We start from the raw sequence: 25,233 nt of genomic DNA on the forward strand, positions 1-25,233 counted from the left end.
TAAACGCAGCTAGGCATGAATATTGTGACCAATATTGTGAGATGCTCTATCACACACACACACTCGCACACACACAAACATTGGCTGGCAGGCAGGTGGGTCGGCACATTGGAAATATGCTTTGAGCCACAATTTGCATTTGTTGCTCGCTCGCACGCCAAACATAATTGTGACTTCTTTTCTGGCCAGGGCAGAGGGCTTCGATGAGTCGCAAAGCCAATCAATTTTTCGGTTGCCAGCGGCAACGTGGAATTTGTTAATTCAATGTTTATTTTACATCCACCCAACGCCCCCAGGAGCTAGGCAAACGCCAAGTAGCAGCCGATCATCGGGCGTGGACTGTCTGACTATCCGTCCGTCCGTGAGTCCGTGTGTCTGTGCCTAGTGGCGGTTACTTCGAAAGCGAATCCACTGGCTTCCTTATGTAAATGGGCGCGCACAGGCATTGGGGCTCAGTTGCTTCTGTTCCACGAACCTCGACAGTTCTCAGGACTTTCTAACCATTCCGATTTGTTTTGCCTTACGACCAAAACGAGGCGCATGTGATTTAGTTGCGTATTTCCGCATTTTTGCCAATTTGTGTCAATTGTTTGGAACTGTGAAGTGGAAGTGGAACTGCAAAGCGCGAACTTACAAGTGGGTGTGGCAGTCGCTACTCAGGGCGGGCGCCCACTTTGAGTGTTTAGTGTATTCCTGAATAAAGCTATACACGCTAATTTGATGAGTATTCAATTGAGGCTCTATCAGTTAACAAGTAGATTCTCGCATTGGGCCCATTAAAACTACGAATTTTGGATAAATTACAAGAGAAGTGAGTGCAAATTATTTTTGGTTGAGACTAGCTTTGACTGTGTATGTATATTGTTCTTTTTTATCTGTTCAAAATACATACAAAAGATCTGCAAAATTTGCATTATTATTATTGAAAACTTGTTAAATAAACCTGGTTAAAATATTTTTTAATAATATGGGAACTTTTTTAATTTTAAATATAATTTATTAAAGATATATTAGCTGCATTAAGTTAATAATCTATAGTATATTAATTTCAAATAAAATCAACCAAAAAGAAAAGAAGGAAACAACTCATATAAATAAAATAAACCATTAAATTGTTTGAAGTAAATCTTCCCGAAAAGTGAAAAAGTTTACATTAATGTTTGAATAAGTTATTGAAGAAATACGGTGTGATATATTTATCCAGTATTTTTTTATTTATTTAGCCAGTTGCTTTAGTTCGCTCTTAAATTCGATTATAATTTAATGAAAATTATATTTATATTATATTTTCTGTATGTCTACATTTCATTTATGGTTTGGAAAAAAAGAAACCAACTAATATGAAATGTAGTAACACATATACTAAAAATTAAAGGATATTTTGAAGAAATATGAGTTCTATTCAACATTTCAGTTTGTGTTTGGTTTGATACTCTACAAAATTTGATTTAAAATATAAATCTTTGAGGATTGCAATGTAAACAGTCCTTTGATTATATAAAGGATATTGCCGAACCTAACTTTAGGAGTTATATTCAATAATTCAAGGGGTAACTTAACTTAAGGAACTTAACTTAAGGAGTTACATTCAATAATTGAAGAGGAAACCTATCTTTCTGGCTTCAAAACTGTCTAATATACGTGCAGATTTATTTCTAAATATATATACTTATATACTCATATACTATATACACACAAAATAAGAGATAGCATAGTTGCGAGGATTTCCTAAAACTTAGGTATAGTAAACTTCACGCATAAGCGAGTTGATTATTATATAATTAGCATTCATATACTTGCATGATACTGATAAGACTAAGCTCATGAGTGACTTGTATTATTTTTTGTCTTTTCGGTATTCCTTTCATGTGCTAAAATTATGCTAAATATCATAATATTCAATGCCGTTCGTCTTGGCAGTCGAAAGCAGTTCGAAAGCGCCGTTAAATCCATATATTTATGACAGATTTACGATTATGTCTTTATGTCGACCTCAATCTGAGCGAAACACTCGCAGCAGTCATGACCAAAGTAGAGAAAGTACAATCGTATGAAAACCTGCGCTAGAGCCAGATTGCATGCCAAGGCATAGTCGCGACATCGTCGTTCTCCGCACATATAAAGAAATCTATTAAATTTTGTTGTTGTATCTATAAATGAAGTCCACAGAGCATAAGGAGCTCCAAATTAGAAGACGACCCACAGACTAACGAAAAAATAAAAACAAGGCTTCATTCGTGTCGAAGTTTCAACAACGAGCTATATAAAACGAGAAAAAAAGAAGAGGAATCCAAAAAACGAAAATCAACTATTTTTGTTTATTAATATAAATACGTCGAGGACAAGGAAATTATAATGCATGTTGTTGCTGGGCACAAAGCAAAACTGCAATGGGGCAAAGGGGGTCGGGGTTGGGGTTGGTGTTTGGGGGAGACGGAGGGATTGGTAACATACAAAGTTTGCTGTCCTGGTGACAAACGGTGTCAGCCCAGCTGTAGAGGGGGCGGAGGCCGAGAATCGTATTGTCAAGTGGGCGATGTTTCGCATAGAAATATCATTGACTAGATGATAAAAAGGGGAGCTTGTTTATTTATGAGCGCTAAGCATAAAAAATATAATTCCGCTTGGCGCAGCTGTCATGGCGACCGGATATGGCAAAATAGTTGGGCTCATGGCAGAAGGCCGTCAGAGTCAGCCCGAGCGGAGTTAATAAATCAATTTGGACAAAGTTATCGAGCATTTAGGCGTAGGCGGCAAAGTTCTGCAAAAGTTTCCTCACACGCAAACCGCAAACAATTTCCCCGAACCGACTCAAACATCCTCTTCCACTCACTCTCTCTCTCTCTCTCTCTTTCTTTCTCGCTCTGTCTCACTCTCAGATGCAAGCGTATCGCGATAACTTTAAGCAAACGCCTTGCCCAACGGCCGTCGACCTGCCAGCGCCGTCAGCGGCACCGTCCACATCCACGCGTTTACCCTTCTCTCGCAATCGTGGGCGTGGCGAGCCAACGACCAGCAACACAATCAACAACAGCAACATCAACAACATCAGCAACGGCTCCGGTGCCATCACGCCCAGAATGATGAGCCCAGCACCGGGCGGGCCGTCCACGGCGGACTGCTCCACCAATGCGCTGCTGCGCCAGAATCAGGAGCTGCGCCAGCGACTGGCAGACGAGTCGCACAGCTATCGCAAGCGCCTGGACACCTACAAGCAGGCCCAGCACAATCAGGCCAATCTCGTCAGCCGGCTCCAGTCCAAGATACAGCAGTACAGGCAGCGCTGCAGCGATCTCGAGGAGCGCATGCACGACACCATCAAGCCGACGGCGACAATGCCCGGCCCGCCCAAGCTGACAACGGGACCAACCGCAAGTCAGGTGATGGTGAGTACGAAATCTACATATAGATATGTCTCAGATCTTCGAGCTTCTGATATGCACTTGTTTCCTTCAGATATCTCGATATATTGCAATATATATATGCAAAATTATAAGATCTAGGCTTATAACTTTCATTATATATTCATAGTTGGCTTTCTAAATCAAGTCAGACTTCCAACCAGATTTATTGAACTCGAAGTAATTCATGACTTATAGATCTTCAGAGAGGCATATTAGAAAGGGAGTAATATAACCGAAGAATGGGAATTTCAGAAGGTAGTGCGATTAAGACCTAATTTATAATCAAGAAGGGTACCATTGCAATGCATTGTATATAATTTAGTACTTGTTCTCAATTATTCTCGTTCTTACTTATAAAGAACTCCTTTATAAAGAGCTCTTAGGGAGGGTATACTTAAGGAATAATTATGTATTTGGTATATACATCCATCTCTTCGCTGCAATTCTCATCAATTTAAGTACATAAGTTTAGCTTTTTCAGCTTGCATTTATTACCTTCATATTTTAGTAGAAAAACCTAACAAAAACTACAATAAAGTTGTTATACCACATAATATATATTCTAAATATGAACTCTTCAAACTCCGAATCCTTTGAATAGAACCTAAGATTTTTCTCTCCATCCATACATTTGTCATCGTTAGAAGTTTACCTGCATAGAAATGCAATTAGTATAGGGTATGTGTAGTCGGGCAATCATAGATTATTTGCAAATTACTTTTAATTGTTTACATTTATTGTTTTGCATAATTTTGAGTGCCTGTCGCGATTATCTTTGTTAACAGTGCTCGACCTCGCTGACCCTGGGTCAGAGCAGCCTGCCGTGCAGCTCGTCGTTAGACTCGCCTCCGCCAAGCTGTGGACGTGATTACTTGCATGACGATGTCAGCAGCAGCGAGCTGTGCCGCAAGCTGGAGGAGGAGCACAATCGCTGCGAGCAGATTTTGGCCCAGAACAATGCACTGCGTCAGCAGCTGGAGGAATCGAATCGCACCAACGAGGCGCTGACGAATGATTTGCAAAAGTTGACCAATGACTGGGGCAACATGCGCGACGAGCTGCTCATGAAGGAGGACGAGTTCAAGGAGGAGGAGCAGGCCTTCAAGGACTACTACAACAGCGAGCACAATCGCCTGCTGAAGATGTGGCGCGAGGTGGTTGCCGTCAAGCGCGCCTTCAAGGACATGCAGAGCGCCATGAAGGCCGAGGTGGCCAAGATGGGCCAGGAGATCAACGGCGTTAGCAAGGACATCAACTGCTCCAACTCCTCGGTGGCGTTTGCGCTGCAGCAGGCCAAGCATGCCGCCGACGAGGAGCTGAAGCAATCGCGCCGCAGCAACGATGAGCTCCAGGCGCAGCTGGCCACGCTCAAGGTGCAGTACGAGAGCGCACGGCACGAGATTATGGAAAGGGATCAGCGATTGCTGGAGCTGATGAATCAGCTCAAAAAGCTGGAAGATCGCTGCGCTCAGGCCGAGTCGCAGGCGGCATTGGCTAATCGCTACAATGATGAAATCGAACGATTGAATAATTCCATGCGCGAGATCGCTCAAGCTGTAGTGCAAGATGCCGAGATCGCCGATCGCGAAGCAGACGCCGAGGTCAACAGTGCCATGCAGCACATGCATCTGACGCGTGACGCCGGCTCCGTAGCGGGTGGCTCTGCTAACGCCGGCGTCGCTGCCGGCGGTGGAAAATCACCAAGACGCAATTCGACGCGCGCCTCCCAGGCCTTTGCCGAGGGCACCATTTCGGCTGTGCAGGCAGCGCTCCACAAGTACCAGCTGGCCCTGCATGACATGCAGGTGAAGTTCCAGCAGAGCAGCGAAACGCTGCGCAGCACCCGCTCCCAGCTGGAGACCAGCGAGGGCACCAAACAGCTGCTGACCAGCAAAATGCAGCAGCTGACCGAGAAGCTGGATGCCAGCAACTCAAAGCTCTCCGAGCTGCTGCAGGAGCGCGAGAGTCTGCAGAAGTCCCTGGATGAAGTCCGAGTACAAAAACAGCAAGCCGAAATGGGTCGGGCGGATCTAAACAATGCGGTGAGTGGGTGCTAGAGGTGATAAGAGCCGTAGATAAGGCTCGGCTAGACTTATATAAGACAATACTCGACTAGACTTACGTGATTTTGAAATGAGTTCACAGAGGTGTTTTTGACCTCGGTTTAGAGTTAAGAGAAGTATAAACTGTAGCATTAATGTAAATATCATTATGGATATACTTGGGTTTACATATATATATTTTGGTGTAGAAGAACTAAATATTTTATATAACTAGTTCTATAAACTAATCAGTATTACCAGAAGAATCTCTCTAACTCATGTCAAGATCCTGTTGTTATTTAGATAGCCTGAGACTACTGATACATATATTGGACTAAGATAAGTTACGTAAGAAATGTTTGTTCCATCTAAATTCAAATCTATACATCTCTGAAATACTAGGGACTTTTTTTTTATAAATATACATTTCTTACTTTCGAAAAGATCTATATATGTATATTTAATACTAGATTTACGGCCGATTATCTATATGCATTTGCCGGGTACAGTCAGCTGACTAGATTATTTATTTTGCTGTCTCGACAAAAATCAATTACACATACTATATGTTTAATGCCCTGGATGGGTTTTTGAAATGAGCCGTGGCAACTGAATAACGAGAATCCGGGTTCGAGTCCCTAGCCTACACGAAGCATTTCTATAATGCGTGGGAGACTGAGCTTCTCTACAGCAAAGATATCTGATGAAAATCTGTTCATTATTAATATAATGAGATCAATCATAATCTATCCCATTTTAGTTTGAGAATTTGAGCGCAGACTTTGAGAAGCTGCAGCTGAACTATGGCAAGCTGCAGAAGCGAATCGACTCTATGGAAGAGGATAAGAAGGCAGTGGAGCTGGAGATACAGCGTATACTCAAGGATAAGAATATAACAGAGCTGAATCTGAGGTAAGCTTCACTTAGTATAGCTAGTTTACAGGCAGTTAAATATGTGCCTTACGTAGATCTGAGGAGGATCGCAGCAGTCGCTTGAGGGAGGAGACCATTTCGCTGCGCGAGGAGCTGAATCGCGTTAGTCTCAACCGAGATCTGTTGGAACAGCAGCGCATTGAATCGGACAATTTAATAAATTTGCTGGAGAAACAGAAATGCGATCTCGAATACGACTTGGATAAGCTGCTGCTGGACAAATGCGATCTGCAGGAAAAGCATGAAAAATTGTCCAACAACAATTGCTCCACCAGTGATGAGCTGAAGTCAGTGCAGAGCTCTCTGGTGGAAGCCCAAGAGGAGCGCAAGAAGCTGCGCGCACAGGTCGCGGATCAGGCCAGCGAAATTGGGGAGCTGAAGAAGGAACTGGCTGTGCTGGACAAGGCGCGCCTGGAGCTGGAAACCGACAATCTCTCGTACAGCGAGAAGCTCAAGTGCCTGCAGCTAGAGAAGGAAAAGATCCTGCAGGACCTGGCTTGCATGACACGCGAGAAGTGCGATGTACACAACCAGCTGACCGCCATGTGCCGCAAGAAGGAGACGATTAACGAGGAGCTGATGCGAACGCGCCAGCGCCTGGAGCAAACGACGGAAACCAACAGTCGGCTGAATCGCAACATCGAGGACATGGTCAAGGATGTGGAGGAGAAGCAAGTGGTCATTGATTTGCACGAGAAGGAAACGCATCGGCTGAACGAGCTGCTGGCCGCACTGCGCTCCGAGAAGGAGTCCCTTGAGACGGTGCTGTTCGACACCAATACAACGCTGGAGGCTGTTGAGGAGAAACGCAGCCAGCTGGAACGTGATCTGCAGGAGACGCTAGTCCGAGAGGAATCCCTCAAAAACCACGTGGCACGTCTGCAAAAGGAGCTGGAGCTCTGCCAGCGCAAGGCCCAGGAGACGAAGACTCAGCTGCTGAATGCCGCCCGAGCTGCAGAGAGTGACTTCAATCAGAAGATTAGCAATCTCCAGGCAGCCGCTGAGGATGCAGCCAAGCGCCATGGAGACGAAGTGCTGCAGCTGCGCAATGCTCTAGAGAAGCGCATGCAGCAGGCACTGCAGGCCCTGCAAACCGCTAAGGATGACGAGATCGAGAAGCTACAGGAGCGCATCGCCGCCCTGCAGGCGCATATCGAGAGCCTCGTGCAGCAGCATGAGGAGACGCTGATTCGTGCAGAGAACGAGAAGCAGCAGGCGCTGCTCATGGCCCATCGGGACAAGCAGGCGGTGGCCGAACGTCTCGAAGCGGTCTCACGCGACCTGAAGGCCGAGCAGGAGTCACTGGATCGCAGCAAGCGCGAGGCCAATGCTCGCGACGAGAAGCAGCGTGCGGCCATAGCCCAGCTCAAGGATGAGATTGTGCAAATGCGCACCAGAGAGGAGGAGCACAAGTAAGACTGTCCCAGCATTGCTCTAACCCATATTTATGTCTTCGTGTATTCCCATAGAATCAAGCTGGAGGAGTGCATACGTAAGCAGGAGCTACAACTGAGCAGCATTCGCGAGGAACGCGACACGCTCTGCCGCCTGAGCGAGGAGCTGAAAATGGATATACGACTGAAGGAGGACAAAATGGAGGCAACCAATAATGAGCTGCAAGATGCGCTGCGCAAGACCAAAGAAGGTAAATGTTATTCTATTGATATAATATATCTATGATAGACACAGACTAGTCAAGGTTTTCTGGTTTTCGAAGAGTCAGACTAACCTTTTGTGAAGATCTTATGGCTTCCTGAATTTAGGCTTCTTTCCAAAGGATTTCTAGAGTATTGATCTGATCTTCGAGATATTAAATAGATATAGATCAGATAATAAAATATTCTGGTCAGCGTTGACTTTCCTATTCTTCTTTAACTGTTATCAATGAACGACAACTGGAGGAGAACTTAGAATACGTACTAAATAAATCGAATTGTTAATCCTACCCTTCCAGGTGAGGGTTACATTGACAGCCTGCGCAAGGAGCTGACCGACAGCCGACGACAACTGGCGGATAGCAACATTGAGCGGGACAAGTACTCCGCTAGCAACAAGGAGCTGCGCGATCATGTGAAGCGTGTGGAGAGCGCGAAGCGGGAACAGGCGCGTGCCATTGAGGAGGCGCTTCAGAAGATTAACAATCTGGAGGAGGCCAAGAACTCATTGGAAATTGAGCGCACGCGCGTGAGCACCATACTGAAGGAGACGGAGAACAATTTCACAAAGACCACACAGGAGCTGAATGCCACCAAGTCGGCGTTGCAAAAGGCGCAAATGGAGTTCGCCCAGAAGGACGAGGGCGGCAAGGAGCTGCAGTCGAAGCTGTCCGCTGAAATTGAGCTGAAGGAACGTGTGCAGCAGGAATTGTGCCAGATCAAAAAGCAGCTGGCCGATCTGGAGGCGAATCTGTGTGCGACGCGCCAGGAACTGGGTCGTGCACGCTGTCACAACAACCAGGAGGAGCATCGTTTCCATGCGCGTGAGCAGGAGCTGGCCACCCGCATGGAAGAGGCGCGCGGGCGCGAGAAGCGCTTGGAAGATCAGAAACACAATCTGGAGGTGTGCTTGGCGGACGCCACGCAGCAGATACAGGAGCTGAAGGCGCGTCTGGGTGGCGCCGAGGGTCGCATCAGGGCATTGGATGAGCAGCTGGCCTGCGTGGAGCTGCATAAGCGCAGCACAGAGCAGAAACTGAGCTCCGTGGTGCACACGCTGCGCCGCATTGCGGGCATCCAAGTGGATGGCAGTGTCAATTTGTCGCACCGCCTGCTGAGTCCCTCACGCCGGTTCAGTCCATCGCGTAGCGTTGGCGAATATGACACACGCAGCACATCCCAATGTCCCGATGCGCCTGTCGATGTTGATCCGGATCTGGTGCGAAAGGGCGTGCGCAATCTGATGCATCAAGTGGCGCAGCTGGAGCGCGAGAAGGACGACTACAAGTCCCAGTTGGGTGCGGCCAAGAAACAGCTCCAAGATGCCGCCGATCAGCAGATGCGCTGCGACGCCAAGATGGGCAAGCTGCAGGGCATGCTACGCAACCTGCAGGAGGAGAAGAGCAATCTGGAAACGGATCGTAAGATGAAAATGTCAGCTATAAACGCGCTCGAGGAGAAGCTGAAGCAGCGCACCGATGAGTGCCAGATGCTGCGCGAGCGGATTGCCCAAACCGAGATGCAGCTGGCCGCCACATCTGAGGATAATGCCCAAAACGAGGATCGCCTGGAAAAGAGTCGTCAGGTGTGCGCCAAGCTGGAGAACGAGAAACGCGTGCTGCAGGAGGAGCTGGCCAAGGTGGAGGGACGCGCCAGTAAGCTCGACTTGCAGCGTGTCGCTATGGAAGGGGATCTAACGAGGCTGCAGATGGCGCTTCAGGAGAAGGACTGCAATATAAGACAGGTGTCCGAACGGCTGGACAACCAAAATCGTGCAATGGTCCAACTGGAAGATCGCTGCACCTCGCTGAAGACCACTGTGGATCAGCTCAAGGAGCGGCTCCAAAAGAGCGCTGTCACCGAGACGCAACTGCGCGGTGAGATTAAGACGCTGCAGAAGGAGCTCTCCGAGCAGGGCCATTGCTCGCAGGCCAACGAGGATAAGGTTAAGCTGCTCCAGAAATCACTGCAAACGACGGAGAACGAGAAGCGCATATTGACGGAGCGCCTGGACAGCGCCCAGACCAATCTAAACGAGCTGCGACGTAGCCAGCAAGCGCAGCTCGATGGCAACCAGCGGCTCCAGGAGCAGGTTACGGAACTCGAGGTGCAGCGCTCGGCGCTTGAGTCACAGCTGCGCATTGCAAAGTGGAATCAGGAGAATGGCGACAAGGACGCCGGCAATGGCGGTGGCGGCGGTGGCAGTCGCGAGGAGGAGGAACTGAGTCGCCAGCTGAAATCGTCGCAGCGAGAGAAGTCCGAGCTGCGCAGCAAGCTGCAAGCACTGCAGGACAAGGTGAAGCAGCTGGAGTGCGACAGGAAGAGCAAATTCGCTGGTGGCAACGCCTACGATCGGGCTGAGAAATCCAGCTCCTATTATGGAGGCGGTGGCGATGCCGGAGAATATGATTCCAATCGTTATGATGGCGGCACTGGAGGCTCCTATAGCTGTGGCCTGGACCACAGCGCCATTGAGCAGGAAACGCGTGACTTGCGCTTGAAGGTGCGTCGCCTGGAGACGTTGCTGGCGGAAAAGGAGTCCGAGCTGGCACGCTGCAAGGCACGCATGCATGACAGCTCCAAGTGCATGGATGGCATGGACGTGGATCGCTATCGCAGCGCCCAAATGCATGCCGAGAAGCTGCTAGATGCTCGCGAGCAGTCCCACAAACAACAGGTGCTACGCCTCGAGAACCAGGTGAGCCTATGTCCAGTACACTGAGGGGAACCGATTTTCAACTCCATTCCTATCTCTCTTCTCGAACAGATCTCAATGCTGCGGGAACAGCTGGCTCAAGAGGCTAAGCGGCGACAGCAATACATTCTGCGCAGCTCCAAAGCTACTCGAGAGATGCAACATTTACGCAGCACTTTAGGTGATTCTCTGCGCAATGTCTCCCAGCATCCAGTGGATGCCCATTTGTTGGAAAGCGAAAGCAGGCGGTGGGTAGCAATATATAAATTCCGTCCATCAATAGGAATCTAATTGAATCTATTTGCTCTTCCAGCTTGGACTCTGCAGTGTCCATGAGCCTGCCACCGTCGACGTGCCGTGACTACGATCGTGATTAATGGATTGTGCAATCGCGTTGCCATCTGGTAAATTGATCCCGCCAAGACGTAACGTTCACTGCCAGCGTGCGGCAAAGTACGTGCATTTATTTTGAGGCAAACGCTTTAGACTACTAAAGACATCGTAATCAAATAATATTTAGTTCACCAGCATCAGCATTCATAAATCTTGAAGTGCTTCAAGTACAATTCTAGCTGTTCATTGTCTGCCTTGTAGACGATCGAATATAGTGCGTTCCATTATCTCGCATCCTGAATTGGATATTCATTTATGACACACAAAAACAAAAATACATATTTTACAATATTCTGCATTAAAGGGTCACAAGTTCCGCATCTCCTCGAAAGGCAGGAGAGCAAAGAACTGCATATTTATCATATATGAGCTATAAACCGATCACATAATAATTTCATTACTAACATTGACATGGACACATAGACGGCACAACAACACATTTAACTCTTAGCATACATACAAATATATATGTATAAATATATATTCGAAATACAGTATGTGTTCAACAACTTACATCATATTTTATAAACTATATACATAAAATAAACACGTCCAGTAACACAATAAATAAGAGCGTTTCCTTTATTTTTTTAAAAGTCTCTCCAAGCACTCAACCACGACTTTCATATTCGCCTTTTGTGCCGAGAGCTTCGCAACTTCGCCAACAATGGCATAAATGGCTTTCGATTTTCCCTTTTGGTATTGCTGCACAGTTTTTGGCTGATTTGCGATCGCCTCACGGCAATAAGCCTCAATGGTGTTCAGGTCGGAAATCTGTTCCAAGTTGTGTTCTGTAATCAGCTGCAAAGTGGAGTAAAAGAATATATATTTTAAGCTTTGAATGGTGGAATTTATAAGCTTTCTCACCTGGCTGACGTCGGCCGCTGAATTCGTGTGTAAAAGGGGAATAAGTTGGCGAGCTGCTTGCAAATTAATTTGCTCAGAGTGTAACGCCTTCAATACATCCCTCAAGGCATTGGCACTGATGGCACTGCAATGGAAATCGGAAACATTTTGTATGAATGGAAAGCATACGCATAAACATATAGTACATACCAATCAGCTATGTCCAAACTGAGCTTGTTGCAGTACGATAGCAAATCGTTAATAAGGAAATTTGTAACCACTTTGGTTGGCATATCTGGTAGACTCTTGGTAATGCTTTCAAAATGTTCCAGCAAGATGGGCTCGTTCTAAGAGAATCGACATCAATACAAATTGTTGTTAAAAGCACTTGCTATTCAGTTCATAAAGCTTACCACCAAAATGATGGCTGTCTCTGCATTCAGTTTGTAATGTTCCACAAGACGTTGGCGCGTATGTTCAGGCAATTCTGGTATTTCCTCGCTTAGCGCAGCTACTGATATCAGGTCTTCAGTTGACCTAGAACCCGGCTTGAGATTGACATGTAACGGTGGCAAATTGGGTTCCGGCATAAATCGATAATCCTGCAGCACTTCTTTATCACGCATGGCGATGGTCCGTCTTTTGTCCGCATCCCATGAACGGGTTTCATTTGTCACAACGCCACCATCGGCAACAAGCTCCATCTGGCGATTTATTTCATACGATATTGCCTGGGATATGCTCCGAACGGAGCCAATGTTCTTAACCTCTGTACGTACGCCTAAAGGATCACCCTCCTGATGTATTGAGATATTGGCATCTACGCGCAGTGCGCCCTCTGCAAAAGCAATGTGAGCATCAAAAGCCTTTTGGCCTTTGTGTCAGGCACTTACCTTCCATTTTACAGCTACACGTCTGAAGTCGCCTCAATATAAGCATCAGCTCTTTCACTAATGAAGCAGCTTCCTCGCCAGTTTCCAAATCTGGGCCAAATACCAACTCCATTAACGGCAAACCAGCTCGATTTAGGTCAACTAAACTTCTCTTCAGCTGCTCATCGTGCAGTGATTTGCCACTGTCCTGTTCCAATTGCAATTGCAATAAATTGACAGTTTTATAATAAATCTTTTTACCGGGTGTTATGACTGGAAATGAAATTAGCCCATCATTCGCGAGCGCAGCGCGTTGTTGGGTAATTTGGTATCCATTCTACGGAAATTGAAAACGTTTATATTGCATTGTGATGTGATAAGTTTAACTGCTCACTGGAAGATCTGCATAGAAGTAGTGCTTGCGATCAAACATGGACACTTCGTTCACCCGGCAGCCTAGCGCCAATGCAGTTTTAATACCAGACTCTACGCATTTTCTATTGAGAACCTTAAATAGTATATAGTTTTATTAGGATCCGCAGAGCATAAATGGTAAAAACTTACCGGCAAGGTACCTGGTATAGAAGCGTCAAAATAGGCAACTGCTGTGTTCAGAGGTGCTCCGAAGCCGGTGCCACTGCCGGAGAATAGTTTTGAGGCGCTTGCTATCTGTGCGTGCACCTCCAAACCAACCACACTCTTCCACTTCCTGCATCAAAACATACAAACTTATTAAAATGGGATGCGGAACACTCTAAACAATAAACTTGTATATTTTACCTTTTTGCCGCATTGGCCAATTTGGGTTGCGTTGCCAGTCGACGCACAATCATATAACTCCCCATTAGAAATTCTCTTTTGCCGGCTGAGACTTGATAATATGAACAGCTGAGCATCAGGTGCAATACCTATCAACAATAATAGGTATTCCCTCCACTCTAATGATTCAACTAAAAAATCGATAGAAGGTGCAACAGCTGTTTTTTATCAAGGGATCGAATTTAGTCTGCAAAGTGAATTTAGCGTAATCGTACTTTGCATTTGAGAATATATCTGCCCTCATTTATTTATAAAGAAAATGTTCTTTACATTTAGTTTAACAAAAGAAAGATATATATTGTTACTGTCTGTCAAGTCCTGATGCACATTCCCATAGTATATTCTACCAGTAGTAAGAACATCCTCAATACGAAGACCAACTGTTGAGAACAGCTGATATTGGCTAGCGTGTCACGAAACAGCCGTTTAATATCGATAGCTAGCATTTAGTTCCGATATTTATGGCACTTACGATAAATCAAAATATCACGAAGGCGAAGTGGGCTCATTGGAAGAATATGGAAAAGATGAACATTACTGCTAAACTAAGGTAGAAAAACACGCGATAACATTTTTAATAAAACATGTGAAAAAGATGAAACTAGAGGTAAGCTCAAATCTTGCATTATCCCACGCAACAGGAAGTTTGAATTCACTTGGCGAAAAATGTGATGCAAATTTTTTGTATATCACAGTTGACAACAACGACGACGAAGAAGAGAGCAAAAAGCACACGCAGCGCAGCAAAAGTAAAAAACACGACCAAGAGACCACGACAACTTCGACGACAACGACGACGACGACGACGGCTACAAAGTACTTGGAGTGGTGACCACTACCAGGTCGCTACGCCAACGTGCAGCTATAGGTTAAAGGGAGAAAAACAAAGGCTACCGATGCAAATAAGGAGCTAATGCTGAAAAATCAATCAAACAAACAACGCACCACATGCTGTCCGTTGTTGCCACTCCACATAACTCAGTCACCAATATGGATTTCGACAGGACTATCACGGGTTTGGAGTCAAATCAAACACTTGAGAATGAGGAAGCAAAGAAGAAACTTGTTGAACTTTTCACCCAAAGTAAGTTAAGGAAAGCTTTCCAATCTCATAATACTATTTGAGTTTCCCATTTAACATTATAGCTAGGGAACAATGGCCAGTGCGTTACATGCTCGATTACTATTTAAAAACTGGCTCAATGCGCATTATGGAAGTGCTGGTGAAGGCGCAGCCGCCACATGATAGCTACATATTCGATCGTTTGGACGACTGGCTCAAGCAACAACAATATCGCGTGCAGGCGCTGAATGTATTTTGTTTTATTGTGCGACGCCATCCCACCTGGCTGCACAAAATCGAAAAGCATCGCCTAATTAAGAGTATCTTCAAGCTGTTGACGGTAAGTGAATTCAATAATGTATTACGTACATGTGTCATGCATATAATCCTTCCAGCACGAAAAGGATATTGTGCCCTTAATGAGCGCTCTTCTGTGCATAATTACGCTGTTACCCATAATCCCGAACTCGGTGCCGAATTTTTTGAACGATTTGTTTGAGGTATTCGGTCACTTGGCTTCGTGGAAATTTCAGAACGTGAATAAGTTGCCAGACGATAAGGTCGTACATCTACAGTTGGGCTTGCAAATGTTGTTCCATCGACTATACGGCATGTATCCGTGTAATTTCCTGAACTATCTGTCGGAATTCATCAAGAAGGACAAGGGGAGCATTTTCCAGCATACGATCAAACCGTTACTGGACACGGTGCGTGTCCATCCGATGCTACTGACGGCTACCACTGAAACGGAAGTGAGTAACATGCGTTGGAAGGAAATGGAGCCACACGACGTGGTAATGGAATGTGCACATTTGTCGCTGCCTGTGCTGCATCCCGACTCCACACATGAGGATATCTCGACCGCCTATCCATGTAGTACGCCCAGCTTTAGTCGCATGACCTCGACCACGTCCTACGGTGAACAGCACAACAATTTTAGCAATCAGCTTAACAACCAACATCTAACTGCGGCACCTCTTAGACGTTTTGAGTCAAGTATAGCTGATACCAGCAATACACCAATCTGGAGCCCACATAACGAACTAGCACCTGCTACCGCCAGCTCGGCTATGCCGCTAACTCCCACACCGTTTATAGTGCCGCCCAGTAGCACTGCTCAGCTGCTTGTTGCAACAGGCTCCTCACCGCCAGAGGCGGCTGTGGAGGCTACGCCGGAGACTACGCCGCTGAAAGATTTACGCGACTTTAAGCAACACCAACAGCAGCAGCAGGTGCCCAACTCACATACGGTGCGAGCTATTTTTGCAAATAGTCAGCCTTCCTCTCCCATGCGCAAGGATCACCAAAGCCAATTCAACTTTCCTGACCTAAGCAAAATGCAGCCAACGGCAGAACTTCCACAGCTTACAGATCCATTGCTAACAGGAGGCCCGAATCCTTTAACGGTGACACATTCTGAGACTAAGGATCTAACTGTCAGTGCTTGTGGCGAATGCAACGAAACGGATCGCAATCTGTGTAGCGATGGGGGCCTTCATATGCCAACCAACCGTACCATTCAGCAGCTAGCCAAGGGCGTTAAGCGAAGAAATCGAATGGCCAGCTATTGCTGCAATGAAAGCAGCTTTACCACCGGCTGGCACAGCAGTGCAGCATCAAAACGGACAACAATGCCGAACTGTCCTGCGGATAACCAAATACGTCGCACTAAGTCGTGTTCGGCCTTGCCAAGTATGCAACAGCACAATGATGATGACGAAGCCGATTGTCCAACTCTGCGACAGAATAATGGCAATGGGAATGGGAATGGAGTGCATAATACCGTGCAAACACAAAAGACTGTGCTGGCTGGCACCAGACTGCAGCGTAGCGGTCGAATGCTGGCCCTGGGAACACCCAAAATCGCGACCGCCACTTCATACAAGTCGAAGGAGGTACAGACATTGGAAACGGTGCCGATACACTACGAAGAGTTTCTCTTTGAATTGTTGCGTGAGTGCAAGGATCAGCGAAACAAGCACGAAAGATGTCAATTTAATCCGCAGGAGATACTCGATCAGTACATAATGCGTTCCATACACGCGAAGGAGAGTTTCGATTCGTCGAGCAATCTCTTAACGCAGCAGGAGCAATGGCAGCTCATGTGCCTACAATTGCTATACGAACGCTATCGTCGCAGCATTCATGCCGAGCGTAATCGACGCTTGATGGGACGTAGCCGAGACAAGCGCAGCCTGGAAATGGAACGAGATCGTTTGCAGGAACAGTTGAAAAACTTTGATGTGAAGAACCAAGCTCTTGCTGCTAGAATCGACTTGGGAATTCGGCAATCGAATGAGCAGCTAAACAGCTACATCCAACAGCTGGCCGACCTCAAGTCTAAATACCAGTACGAGTTGGATCAAAAAAAGTGTCTGCGTCAGGCAAATGATGATTTGCAGACTCGTCTTAATGCCGAGATGTTGCAACGGAAAGAGTTGAACTATGAAGTGGAGTCGCTTCGAGGTCAAATATTTACCATGACCACAGAATTGCAACATGCTCAGCAGCAAGCGGATCTTGGACAGCAATACAAGCAGGAGCTGGCGCGCTTGGAGGCAGAGTTTATTATCATGGGTGAAGTGCAGGTGCGTTGTCGCGATCGACTGGCAGAGATCGATAACTACCGATCTCGCGACGAGGAGCTAAAGCTGCTCCAAGAGAGCTTCAATGCCGAAATTAAAGGTGAGTTTTGAAAATATTTAAGCTATATATTAAACTGATCGGAGCTTTCGCAACAGATCTGAAGCATAACCTAGACGAAAAGACTTCTCTACTCGAAAGCACCAAGCACAAAATCAGCGAACAAGCGATTCAATTGGGCATCAACGACAAGGTTATTGCGGAGCAGAAGCGTTTGTTGCGCACCGTCAAGGATGAATATGAGGAAATGTTAAAGGTAAGCCTCATAGCTCGCCGGCTTTTGCTGCTTATACAACTTATGCCTTTGCAGTCGGTGAATAAGAAATATGACATTCAAAAGAAGATCATCATACAAATGGAGGAAAAGCTTATGATGTCGCTGCAACACCCACAGGGTGCTGTCGGACACACAACTTGCTCGCCGGATACTGACCGAACTGGTAGGTCTACTTGTTAACGAAACCAATTTAATTTTTCACAAACATATATTATGCTTCAATTCGCAGATATCGCCTCATCCATGGAACGAAATTCGCCGCTTTCAACGTCGCTAGCATCTAGCGAGAGTCTTTCGGCAAGTCTGCGTTCCACAGAGCTGAAAAACTTGCAACAGCTGCTTGAAACGCCGGCGATAGCCGAAGTATCAAGGGCCGGCGGTACTGGCCCGAGCTCAGGCGCGGGCATCTCATATGAAGACAATGCGCGCATGTCGACAATTGACTTGGCCTCATCAGCGGGCACTGCTAGTGCCATAAACATAATGCAGGCGACAACGACGGCAGCACTGTCGCAAGAATTGAACCTGCCAACGACGTCTAATCACACACACGCCCACCCACATTTACACTTGCAACAGCAGCAAGAGAAACAGCAGCAACCGCAGCAGTAGTAGCCACCGCACAGTCAGCAGTAACAACTGCAGCATACTATATGTTTGCAACAGAAAGTACACAAGGCTGTCAATTATATACAGAGGAAATCAACAGAACTGGTCGTCGGAAGGGCAAGCATCGGCAACAAGAAATTAAATATGTTTAAAAAATAGCTGCAAATATCTCTAATTTTTTTTGTCTCCACTACCAAAAATAATTAACGTCGGATTATGAAACGAATTGTTCAGGGTTTTCGCATTCAGTTTAAAAAACTGTAACTAAAATTAAATAAAACGCAGACTCCGCGCAATAATTATAACGATTATAAACGTTTGAAATTTTAACTTGTTGGCACATTGCAATGTGTTTTGTCGTATAAATTGTATAAAAAAAGAATAAAACGAAAATAGGTTTTGATATGATGAAACATTAAATGAAAATAATTCATGAGCATATTACTTCATAGTTGTTTGATTGTTGGCGTTCAAAAAAACACCCATAAATCTTTAAATGACTAATTATTATTATTTTAGCATTTATATATACAAATCTTATAACATCTGAGCAATTACTAGATTTCAAAAATTATTCTGGCGGCGATAACTGTGTAGCATTGCCAACAGCAAACGCAGAATCTGAGCATATAGTTGGCAGCGTTTACAGAAACAGTTGGCAGCGCCAACAGCAACAGCAAACAGCTGATATTTGACCAAAACGTAGCAAGAAGAAGAACACCGCAACAATCAGGAGAAAACGCCTCAAAAACAATAAGCTATGTTGTCCCAATATATGGAGGAATTTGAACAGGTGTGTGTCGATTGATGGAATATGCTATAGGTATGCTACATAGATCCAAATTTTGTAATCTAGGAGCCTTTTGAAGTGGGCGAATTCATTGAAAGACTGACCTGGCGCACTAACAATGAGTTGCAAAATAGCGAGGACTTCAATCCGGTGGCATTACATGACACATTCATACAGACTATTAAGGATCTGAAAATACTACAGGAGAAGCAGCAAAGCAAGTGCGAGCGTTTAGAGGAGTCCCTGCGACAAGAGGAGGAGTCACATGCTAAGAAAATCGCGAAACTGCAAGAGCGACACCAAACAGCCATCGATTGGTTCGGCCAGCTGGATGAAAAGATCAACTCTGTGGCTGGCAAGATTATGCATCTGGGGGAGCAGCTGGAAAATGTGAACACACCTCGCAGTCGATCCGTCGAAGCACAAAAGTTGCTTAGCTACATGTCTGAATTTCTAATGGCCGGGCCGGTGATAGTAAATGATATATTTAGCGATCCGGTGCGCCTGAATGAAGCAGCCGACGTGATACAGAAGCTATACGCGATTTCACAGGATCTGCCACCTGGTAGTTTTGCCGAGTCGAAGCGAAAAATTGAGAAGAAATACGATGAAGTGGAGCGTAGACTTATCGAAGAGTTTGCCACGGCACAAAAGAGCGAGGACATTGAGCGTATGAAGTCCCTGGCTCAAATTCTCTCTCAGTTCAAGGGTTACACTCAGTGTGTCGATGCCTACATTGAGCAAAGCCAAATGCAGCCGTACAGCGGCAAGGATATATTCATCGGCATTGTGCCCATGTGCAAGCATCATTATGAGATCATCAAGAAGGTTTTCGCCAATCCGCAGCAAGTCATGTCCAAGTTCATACTGAACATTTATCAATTAAAACTTCATCAATATGCGATGACCAAGCTGGATGACAAGAAGGACGAAGAAAAGTATCTGCGTACGCTCTATGAGCTCTATTCTCGGTTAGCTAATAGAGTGCTAACTACCGTATTCACTAATCCAAGTAATAATTACTTATTTGCAGCACTCTAAAATTGTCCAGTGATTTGCAAGTCTACATGTCTACCATCGATGACGATCTGCTGCAAAAGCTTACACAGCAAATCTTCATGAAGAACCTTGCCGGCTATGCTGAAATAGAGCTGAGATGCCTGACAGCCAAGTGTTCAACGGAGCTGGAAAAATTTTATGCCAGCAAAAAGCATCAGAAGACACAAACCACGAAAGGTTTTCGTCGGAACATGGAGGTGCTAATTGCCACGCGAGCCAACATAAATATAGCTGCCATTGAAGATTATGGCGGCGAGACGTTTCTCTCAGAGGAGCTGGCCATTAATATGCTGCAAGAGGCTAAGGCATCCCTTAAACGCTGCAGACTGTTGTCCAGCGAGGCTGAGCTGCCTGGGAATGCCATCAAGTTAAATGATATCTTGCTACGCTTCCTCATGCATGAGCATGTTGACTATGCGCTGGAGCTGGGCTTGCAGGCAGTGCCGTTGGCGGAGGGAAAAGTATTTCCACAATTGTACTTCTTTGATGTGGTCCAAAAGACCAATATCATTGTGCATTTGCTGGACAAACTGTGCAATTCATCGGTTATACCCTGCGTTAGGTAACTACACAAGTTCATAAAACATGCGACAATACTAAATATTGTTTGAATTTGCAGTAACACACCGAAATACTCAGATTATGTATTTAAAAAACGGATATTGATGGAACAGATTGAAACTAAATTGGACCAGGGTCTGGATCGATCCATAAGTGCAGTAATTGGCTGGGTTAAGGTCTATCTGCAGTACGAGCAGAAAAAGACGGACTACAAACCCGAAACCGATGTTGACACTATCGCATCGGCCGTAAGAACACACCATAAAATTATATCAAAAACAATTATTTAATATCAATTATTATCCATATCAGGCGTGCCTCCAAGTGGTGCAGAATCTGCAACCAGTTATTGTACAAATAAAGAAGTGTGTGGATGGCGAGAATCTGCAAAATGTGCTGACAGAATTCGGAACACGCCTGCATCGCGTCATCTACGACCATTTGCAAACAATGCAATTTAATACGGCTGGCGCCATGTGCGCCATTTGTGATGTGAACGAGTATAGGAAATGTATACGTGAGCTGGACAGTCCATTGGTGACGCAGCTTTTTGATATACTACACGCTCTATGCAATTTGCTATTGGTAAAACCCCAAAACCTTCAAGAGGTGTGCACGGGCGATACTCTGGTATGTGTGCTGATATCTCTATATCGCTTTGTGTCTAATTTTACACTTTTTGGAACAGAATTATCTAGACAAGTCGGTGGTGCGTCAATTCATCCAACTTCGTACCGACTTTCGTATCATCAAGAACACCAATTATCTAAAGGGCATCATCGAGTAGCACTATTGCCAGAGGCCGATCCATTGCTGACTCACATTCCCAGATGTATCCCTTAGAATTTATTTTGTTTGTATTACTTTACATAAACATAAACATACGATCAAATCAAACAATATACCAATATTATATTATATGTGATTAGCTTATATCTTTAACGCTTCACTTTTCAATTAAAGTCAAGTGCTTCATATTTGTATCTGTACAACAGCTATCAAATTTCATTAATTGGAGATTGTCCTAAACACTGTGGGAGCGTCCCAATTGTCAATCTATATTTATCAGTGAGTAGTTTTTGTACTCGTCTCACTCCTTTGCCAGTGATTCGACAATAGCTCCCGTTCACAGCCAATAAATCAAAGTTTATTGCTTAAGTATACACAAATTATTTATTTCTGTGTGCATTTAATGTCACTCCCCTAATTGCAGATAAAAAAAAGCTACCGATTGCCACCAGTTGATGGTTAGCAAGACTTCGACAGTTAAGTCAGTCACCTGCTAGCAGTGTAGCTAAGCGTATCACACTTGTCGCGTGTCTGATTAAACTACCGCAGCATTATCGTGCGCCTTTGTTATTGTCTTAATCAATTTGCGAGCCCAGTCAAACAGTGTGCCATATATTCTAATCAAAACGATCTTGTACCACAATCGATTAAGCCATGCGCGGCTTTTTTGTTTACTACTTGAAAATACTCTGGGCTTTTTTGGTTATTAACGAATCGATCGCCAGTGTCACAAAGCTCAGCCCAGAAAATGTGTATAAGAAGATACTATCGTTGCGCTCGTTGCCGTTCGAGGATTGCGGTGAGTACTTAGATAATCTTTAGTAGCTTGGAATCGGTCGATTGTAGTGACTCTAAACAAAATATAAGCTTGGTCATGCTAAAATCTTTTTACCTTTAAATTTCTATTATTAACACTCGGATTAATTAAATATATTTTCTGTACGACTTGGCAATAATGATATAAACTGTAAAAAAAGGCTTTAAACAGAAAGTTCAAGTGAGAATTGAGTAGAACTGGAGCTATATGTACTACAAAAAAACAATATGTATGTAACTAGACTAAACCTTTATTTTAAAGTTATATGTAGCATATGTATTATGCCATATAATGCTCTCTATCTAGCAAATTTATTTCAGATTACTCATTTAATTTTGATTTACCTATACGAAAACATTTCGAAATTAAAATAATCGAAATAAATAATCAGCTAATGAAATCTTTGATGATAAAATTACTACGTTTGCCAATTTTCCGGTCACTAAATTAATACCCTATCAACATATATACATAGTAATATTTATTTACACTGATATATGTACAAAAAAATATTATGACATTAATCAGCGTCAAAATTTTTATTAACAAAGTTTCCCATTCCCAATAGAAAAAAGTAATCTGAACCGGCTTAGCGTTTGGTTTTTTCTTTTTCTTTTATTATTAATAGAAATTCTGAATAAACTAATCAATTCGTTGTGGTAGAAAAAGTAACAGCAAAATAAATCAGTTGCAACGAATATTGCCTCATATTTTTATTTAGCCCATTAATAATGACCTAACTTACTATAAGAAACTTAATTAACTTTTATGCTATTTTCTATATTACACTCGTTTAAAAAGTGAAAGCATCTTTTGGGGTTCGTCCCATATCCCCCTTATTCAAATTCTTTTCGGCGTTTAAGAGAGTACTCAATAGGTCAGGATCAGGTATCAAGCTGAGCAGCAGAATATACTGTACAGATACACATATAAATTATATGGTACATTGGGACATACATATAAAATAAAAAAATGCATTATCTTAATCCACTTTTTTACTATGTACTCAATGTAGTTGGACTATGAACAAGTACTATGCACTTGAATGCATTCAAATGCAAGGACTTTACCTGGTCATTTAATTGATTACAAACAAAGCTCTGGAATTAAGTGCCCAGATAACTTTTATTAAATTACCTAGTTTGTAAGTGCAATATATGTATATAAGAAATATATATACAAATGTACATTCAATTTCTAACTAATAATAATAATAATAGCCAATATATGGTTTAAAATTATATTTGTATGCTATAACAAACAAGGTTGTTGAACCCATTGAAAATGGGTAATCGGCGCATTTATGATAACAGGCGGAAGGGATGCGTGTATGTGTATATATTCTTCATCGACGGTTATTTTGAATGAGCTATATCCTAACGTAATGGAAATATATTTAATATTAATTAACACAATCGACATTATGGAAAAAAGCTGACGTTCATAATTTTCCTTTGCATAGCGCTGAAAGGACCTTCCATATATAGTTGACTGTCGTGCATATAAACCTATATACTATATTCTATTTACTTTATAATGTATTTAATCTGGTGGTTTTTCAGGCTCTCTGTATAATGTGAACTACCTGAACATTGAAAGCTGCTCAAAGGTGCCCTGTTCTATGACTCGCAATTCCACTGTTAAGGTTACGGTGCTCTTCGATGATAATGGTAAATATATGCTGATAACGGGGGATCATGCATTTAAAGTCTCCAATGCGCTCTCACTAAGCTCGAAGTAGTCGGAAACAGAGCCGCCTAGGCGAGGGCGACGACAATACGTATGTATTCTGTATGTACATATATACGGAAGGGTCGGGGGAGTACACAATCGACAATGAATGGGGGGAACTGAATCGTGTGAATTGCCGAAGAAGAAGAAGACTGTGGTAGCCGGCGATAATGTGCCATAAAAATAATTGATCAAATGGGTGTGTAAATCAAAATAATACCCAGTAATTTTGCATTATACGACATCATTTATGGCATATACGTAGTACTACTTGTTCGTATCTATATATGTGAATGTGTGTGCTACCAAAGATAAGTAATACCCTACTTATAGAGCATATACATATGTACATATAGACGCACTTGACTGCCATTTAGCTAGGAACGTTCTAAATGCAATCGGCGCTAGCGATATTATTGATTTCGAATTTATAAATAGACAAAATGAACCTTACCTGTGTTTTGATTATTCAGCACAAACATGTTTAATTTTTTTTTCGCAAGTTGCTTCTATTGCGATCTATAATTTAAAGTTTGAAGTGCCAAGTAAATTTGAATTTGCGTAAAAAATGGGAATAATTGCAATCTTTCATTTAAAATTTAAGATCAATTGAAGTGTTTAACTAATTAAGCAACTATAATAAATTGATATCAATAATCAGAGCTAAAGATCTAACCTTTATGGTACATCATTTGAATTTCATTAAACTGGAATCTAATCGCGCTTAAATTGCAGGTAATGGCGTTTCGTTCTTGAAGCACGAGGTGCGTTGGGTTTTCACATACTTGAAGACCAAGGCGGCCATATCTCCAGATCCTTGCGATGGCGATCACAACTGCATATTGAATGTAAATGAGAGCAAAAGTTATTGGGCCAATATCTATGTGAATCCAACATTACCCGTGGTATGTGCGATAATAATTAATATAATTGTATAATCCAAGAATCTTTATTTATTCCGTATTGTAATTTTCTTACAGATGCGGGGCAGTATGCTATGGGAGGCTAAAGATGAAAACAATAAAAATCTCATTTGCTTTGAGGTGCCCGTTGTGATTACTGAATGACAACAAACGCTTACACACACATAGGCGTAGATATACCGTATATCTGTGTGTTTGTGCAATGCAGATGTACATACATATTTATGATACTTGTGTAAAATATAATAAAATAATTGGTGCATGCAAAAACAATAGCAATCATTAGTGGGGCACCAAGAACAACTACACACA

General features: G+C 43.8%; 5 protein-coding genes across 5 annotated transcripts; 4 read left to right on the forward strand and 1 right to left on the reverse strand.

Annotated features, from left to right (window-relative positions):
- The first annotated feature begins 462 nt into the window (after positions 1-462).
- Positions 463-11,579, forward strand: Root (ciliary rootlet coiled-coil, rootletin). The gene is made up of 9 exons (XM_018111549.3): positions 463-811; positions 2,880-3,386; positions 4,190-5,446; positions 6,207-6,358; positions 6,415-7,791; positions 7,849-8,024; positions 8,334-10,732; positions 10,802-10,977; positions 11,043-11,579. The coding sequence occupies exons 2-9, from the start codon at positions 2,880-2,882 to the stop codon at positions 11,104-11,106; spliced, it is 6,108 nt and encodes a 2,035-aa protein (XP_017967038.1). The 5' UTR covers positions 463-811; the 3' UTR covers positions 11,107-11,579.
- Positions 11,580-11,678: 99 nt separating this feature from the next.
- On the reverse strand, positions 11,679-13,866 carry GatB (glutamyl-tRNA(Gln) amidotransferase subunit B, mitochondrial). The gene is made up of 8 exons (XM_018111555.3): positions 13,621-13,866; positions 13,405-13,549; positions 13,235-13,348; positions 12,862-13,177; positions 12,382-12,806; positions 12,179-12,315; positions 11,990-12,113; positions 11,679-11,923 (listed from the first exon to the last, which is right to left on the reverse strand). The coding sequence occupies exons 1-8, from the start codon at positions 13,734-13,736 to the stop codon at positions 11,705-11,707; spliced, it is 1,596 nt and encodes a 531-aa protein (XP_017967044.1). The 5' UTR covers positions 13,737-13,866; the 3' UTR covers positions 11,679-11,704.
- A 167-nt stretch (positions 13,867-14,033) lies between these two features.
- Tsc1 (tuberous sclerosis 1 protein hamartin) lies at positions 14,034-18,695 on the forward strand. Its single transcript, XM_018111551.3, has 7 exons — positions 14,034-14,266; positions 14,355-14,743; positions 14,806-15,062; positions 15,118-17,407; positions 17,464-17,621; positions 17,676-17,805; positions 17,872-18,695. The coding sequence occupies exons 2-7, from the start codon at positions 14,608-14,610 to the stop codon at positions 18,252-18,254; spliced, it is 3,354 nt and encodes a 1,117-aa protein (XP_017967040.1). The 5' UTR covers positions 14,034-14,266; positions 14,355-14,607; the 3' UTR covers positions 18,255-18,695.
- A 202-nt stretch (positions 18,696-18,897) lies between these two features.
- Positions 18,898-21,594, forward strand: Sec10 (Exocyst complex component Sec10). The gene is made up of 6 exons (XM_018113746.3): positions 18,898-19,044; positions 19,108-20,012; positions 20,075-20,662; positions 20,720-20,909; positions 20,974-21,291; positions 21,350-21,594. Exons 1-6 carry the CDS (start codon positions 19,012-19,014, stop codon positions 21,446-21,448), a joined length of 2,133 nt encoding a protein of 710 aa, XP_017969235.1. The 5' UTR covers positions 18,898-19,011; the 3' UTR covers positions 21,449-21,594.
- A 348-nt stretch (positions 21,595-21,942) lies between these two features.
- On the forward strand, positions 21,943-25,194 carry Npc2f (Niemann-Pick type C-2f). The gene is made up of 4 exons (XM_018113007.3): positions 21,943-22,249; positions 23,830-23,937; positions 24,734-24,903; positions 24,979-25,194. The coding sequence occupies exons 1-4, from the start codon at positions 22,105-22,107 to the stop codon at positions 25,063-25,065; spliced, it is 510 nt and encodes a 169-aa protein (XP_017968496.1). The 5' UTR covers positions 21,943-22,104; the 3' UTR covers positions 25,066-25,194.
- The last annotated feature ends 39 nt before the right edge of the window (positions 25,195-25,233 follow it).

The sequence above is a fragment of the Drosophila navojoa genome, chromosome 2 (assembly GCF_054131105.1).
Source record: "Drosophila navojoa isolate 15081-1374.11 chromosome 2, UAZ_NAV_1.0, whole genome shotgun sequence".
Taxonomy (NCBI): Eukaryota; Metazoa; Arthropoda; class Insecta; order Diptera; family Drosophilidae; genus Drosophila; species Drosophila navojoa.

What these genes read in the sequence shown, in the direction of transcription:
- GatB (XM_018111555.3), bottom strand. Translation starts at nt 13,736, where the DNA reads ATGCTCAGCTGTTCATATTATCAAGTCTCAGCCGGCAAAAGAGAATTT. An exon ending in AGACAGCCATCATTTTGGTG is followed by an intron (nt 12,316 to 12,381) that starts GTAAGCTTTATG and finishes CGATTCTCTTAG; the next exon opens with AACGAGCCCATCTTGCTGGA. An exon ending in AGTTTGGACATAGCTGATTG is followed by an intron (nt 12,114 to 12,178) that starts GTATGTACTATA and finishes TTTCCATTGCAG; the next exon opens with TGCCATCAGTGCCAATGCCT.
- Root (XM_018111549.3), top strand. Translation starts at nt 2,880, where the DNA reads ATGCAAGCGTATCGCGATAACTTTAAGCAAACGCCTTGCCCAACGGCC. An exon ending in GGGCGGATCTAAACAATGCG is followed by an intron (nt 5,447 to 6,206) that starts GTGAGTGGGTGC and finishes ATCCCATTTTAG; the next exon opens with TTTGAGAATTTGAGCGCAGA. An exon ending in GCTGCGCAAGACCAAAGAAG is followed by an intron (nt 8,025 to 8,333) that starts GTAAATGTTATT and finishes CTACCCTTCCAG; the next exon opens with GTGAGGGTTACATTGACAGC.
- Npc2f (XM_018113007.3), top strand. Translation starts at nt 22,105, where the DNA reads ATGCGCGGCTTTTTTGTTTACTACTTGAAAATACTCTGGGCTTTTTTG. An exon ending in GTTGCCGTTCGAGGATTGCG is followed by an intron (nt 22,250 to 23,829) that starts GTGAGTACTTAG and finishes GTGGTTTTTCAG; the next exon opens with GCTCTCTGTATAATGTGAAC. An exon ending in TGAATCCAACATTACCCGTG is followed by an intron (nt 24,904 to 24,978) that starts GTATGTGCGATA and finishes ATTTTCTTACAG; the next exon opens with ATGCGGGGCAGTATGCTATG.
- Sec10 (XM_018113746.3), top strand. Translation starts at nt 19,012, where the DNA reads ATGTTGTCCCAATATATGGAGGAATTTGAACAG. An exon ending in ATATGGAGGAATTTGAACAG is followed by an intron (nt 19,045 to 19,107) that starts GTGTGTGTCGAT and finishes TTTGTAATCTAG; the next exon opens with GAGCCTTTTGAAGTGGGCGA. An exon ending in TTGACACTATCGCATCGGCC is followed by an intron (nt 20,910 to 20,973) that starts GTAAGAACACAC and finishes TATCCATATCAG; the next exon opens with GCGTGCCTCCAAGTGGTGCA.
- Tsc1 (XM_018111551.3), top strand. Translation starts at nt 14,608, where the DNA reads ATGCTGTCCGTTGTTGCCACTCCACATAACTCAGTCACCAATATGGAT. An exon ending in AATATGAGGAAATGTTAAAG is followed by an intron (nt 17,622 to 17,675) that starts GTAAGCCTCATA and finishes ATGCCTTTGCAG; the next exon opens with TCGGTGAATAAGAAATATGA. An exon ending in GCCGGATACTGACCGAACTG is followed by an intron (nt 17,806 to 17,871) that starts GTAGGTCTACTT and finishes TTCAATTCGCAG; the next exon opens with ATATCGCCTCATCCATGGAA.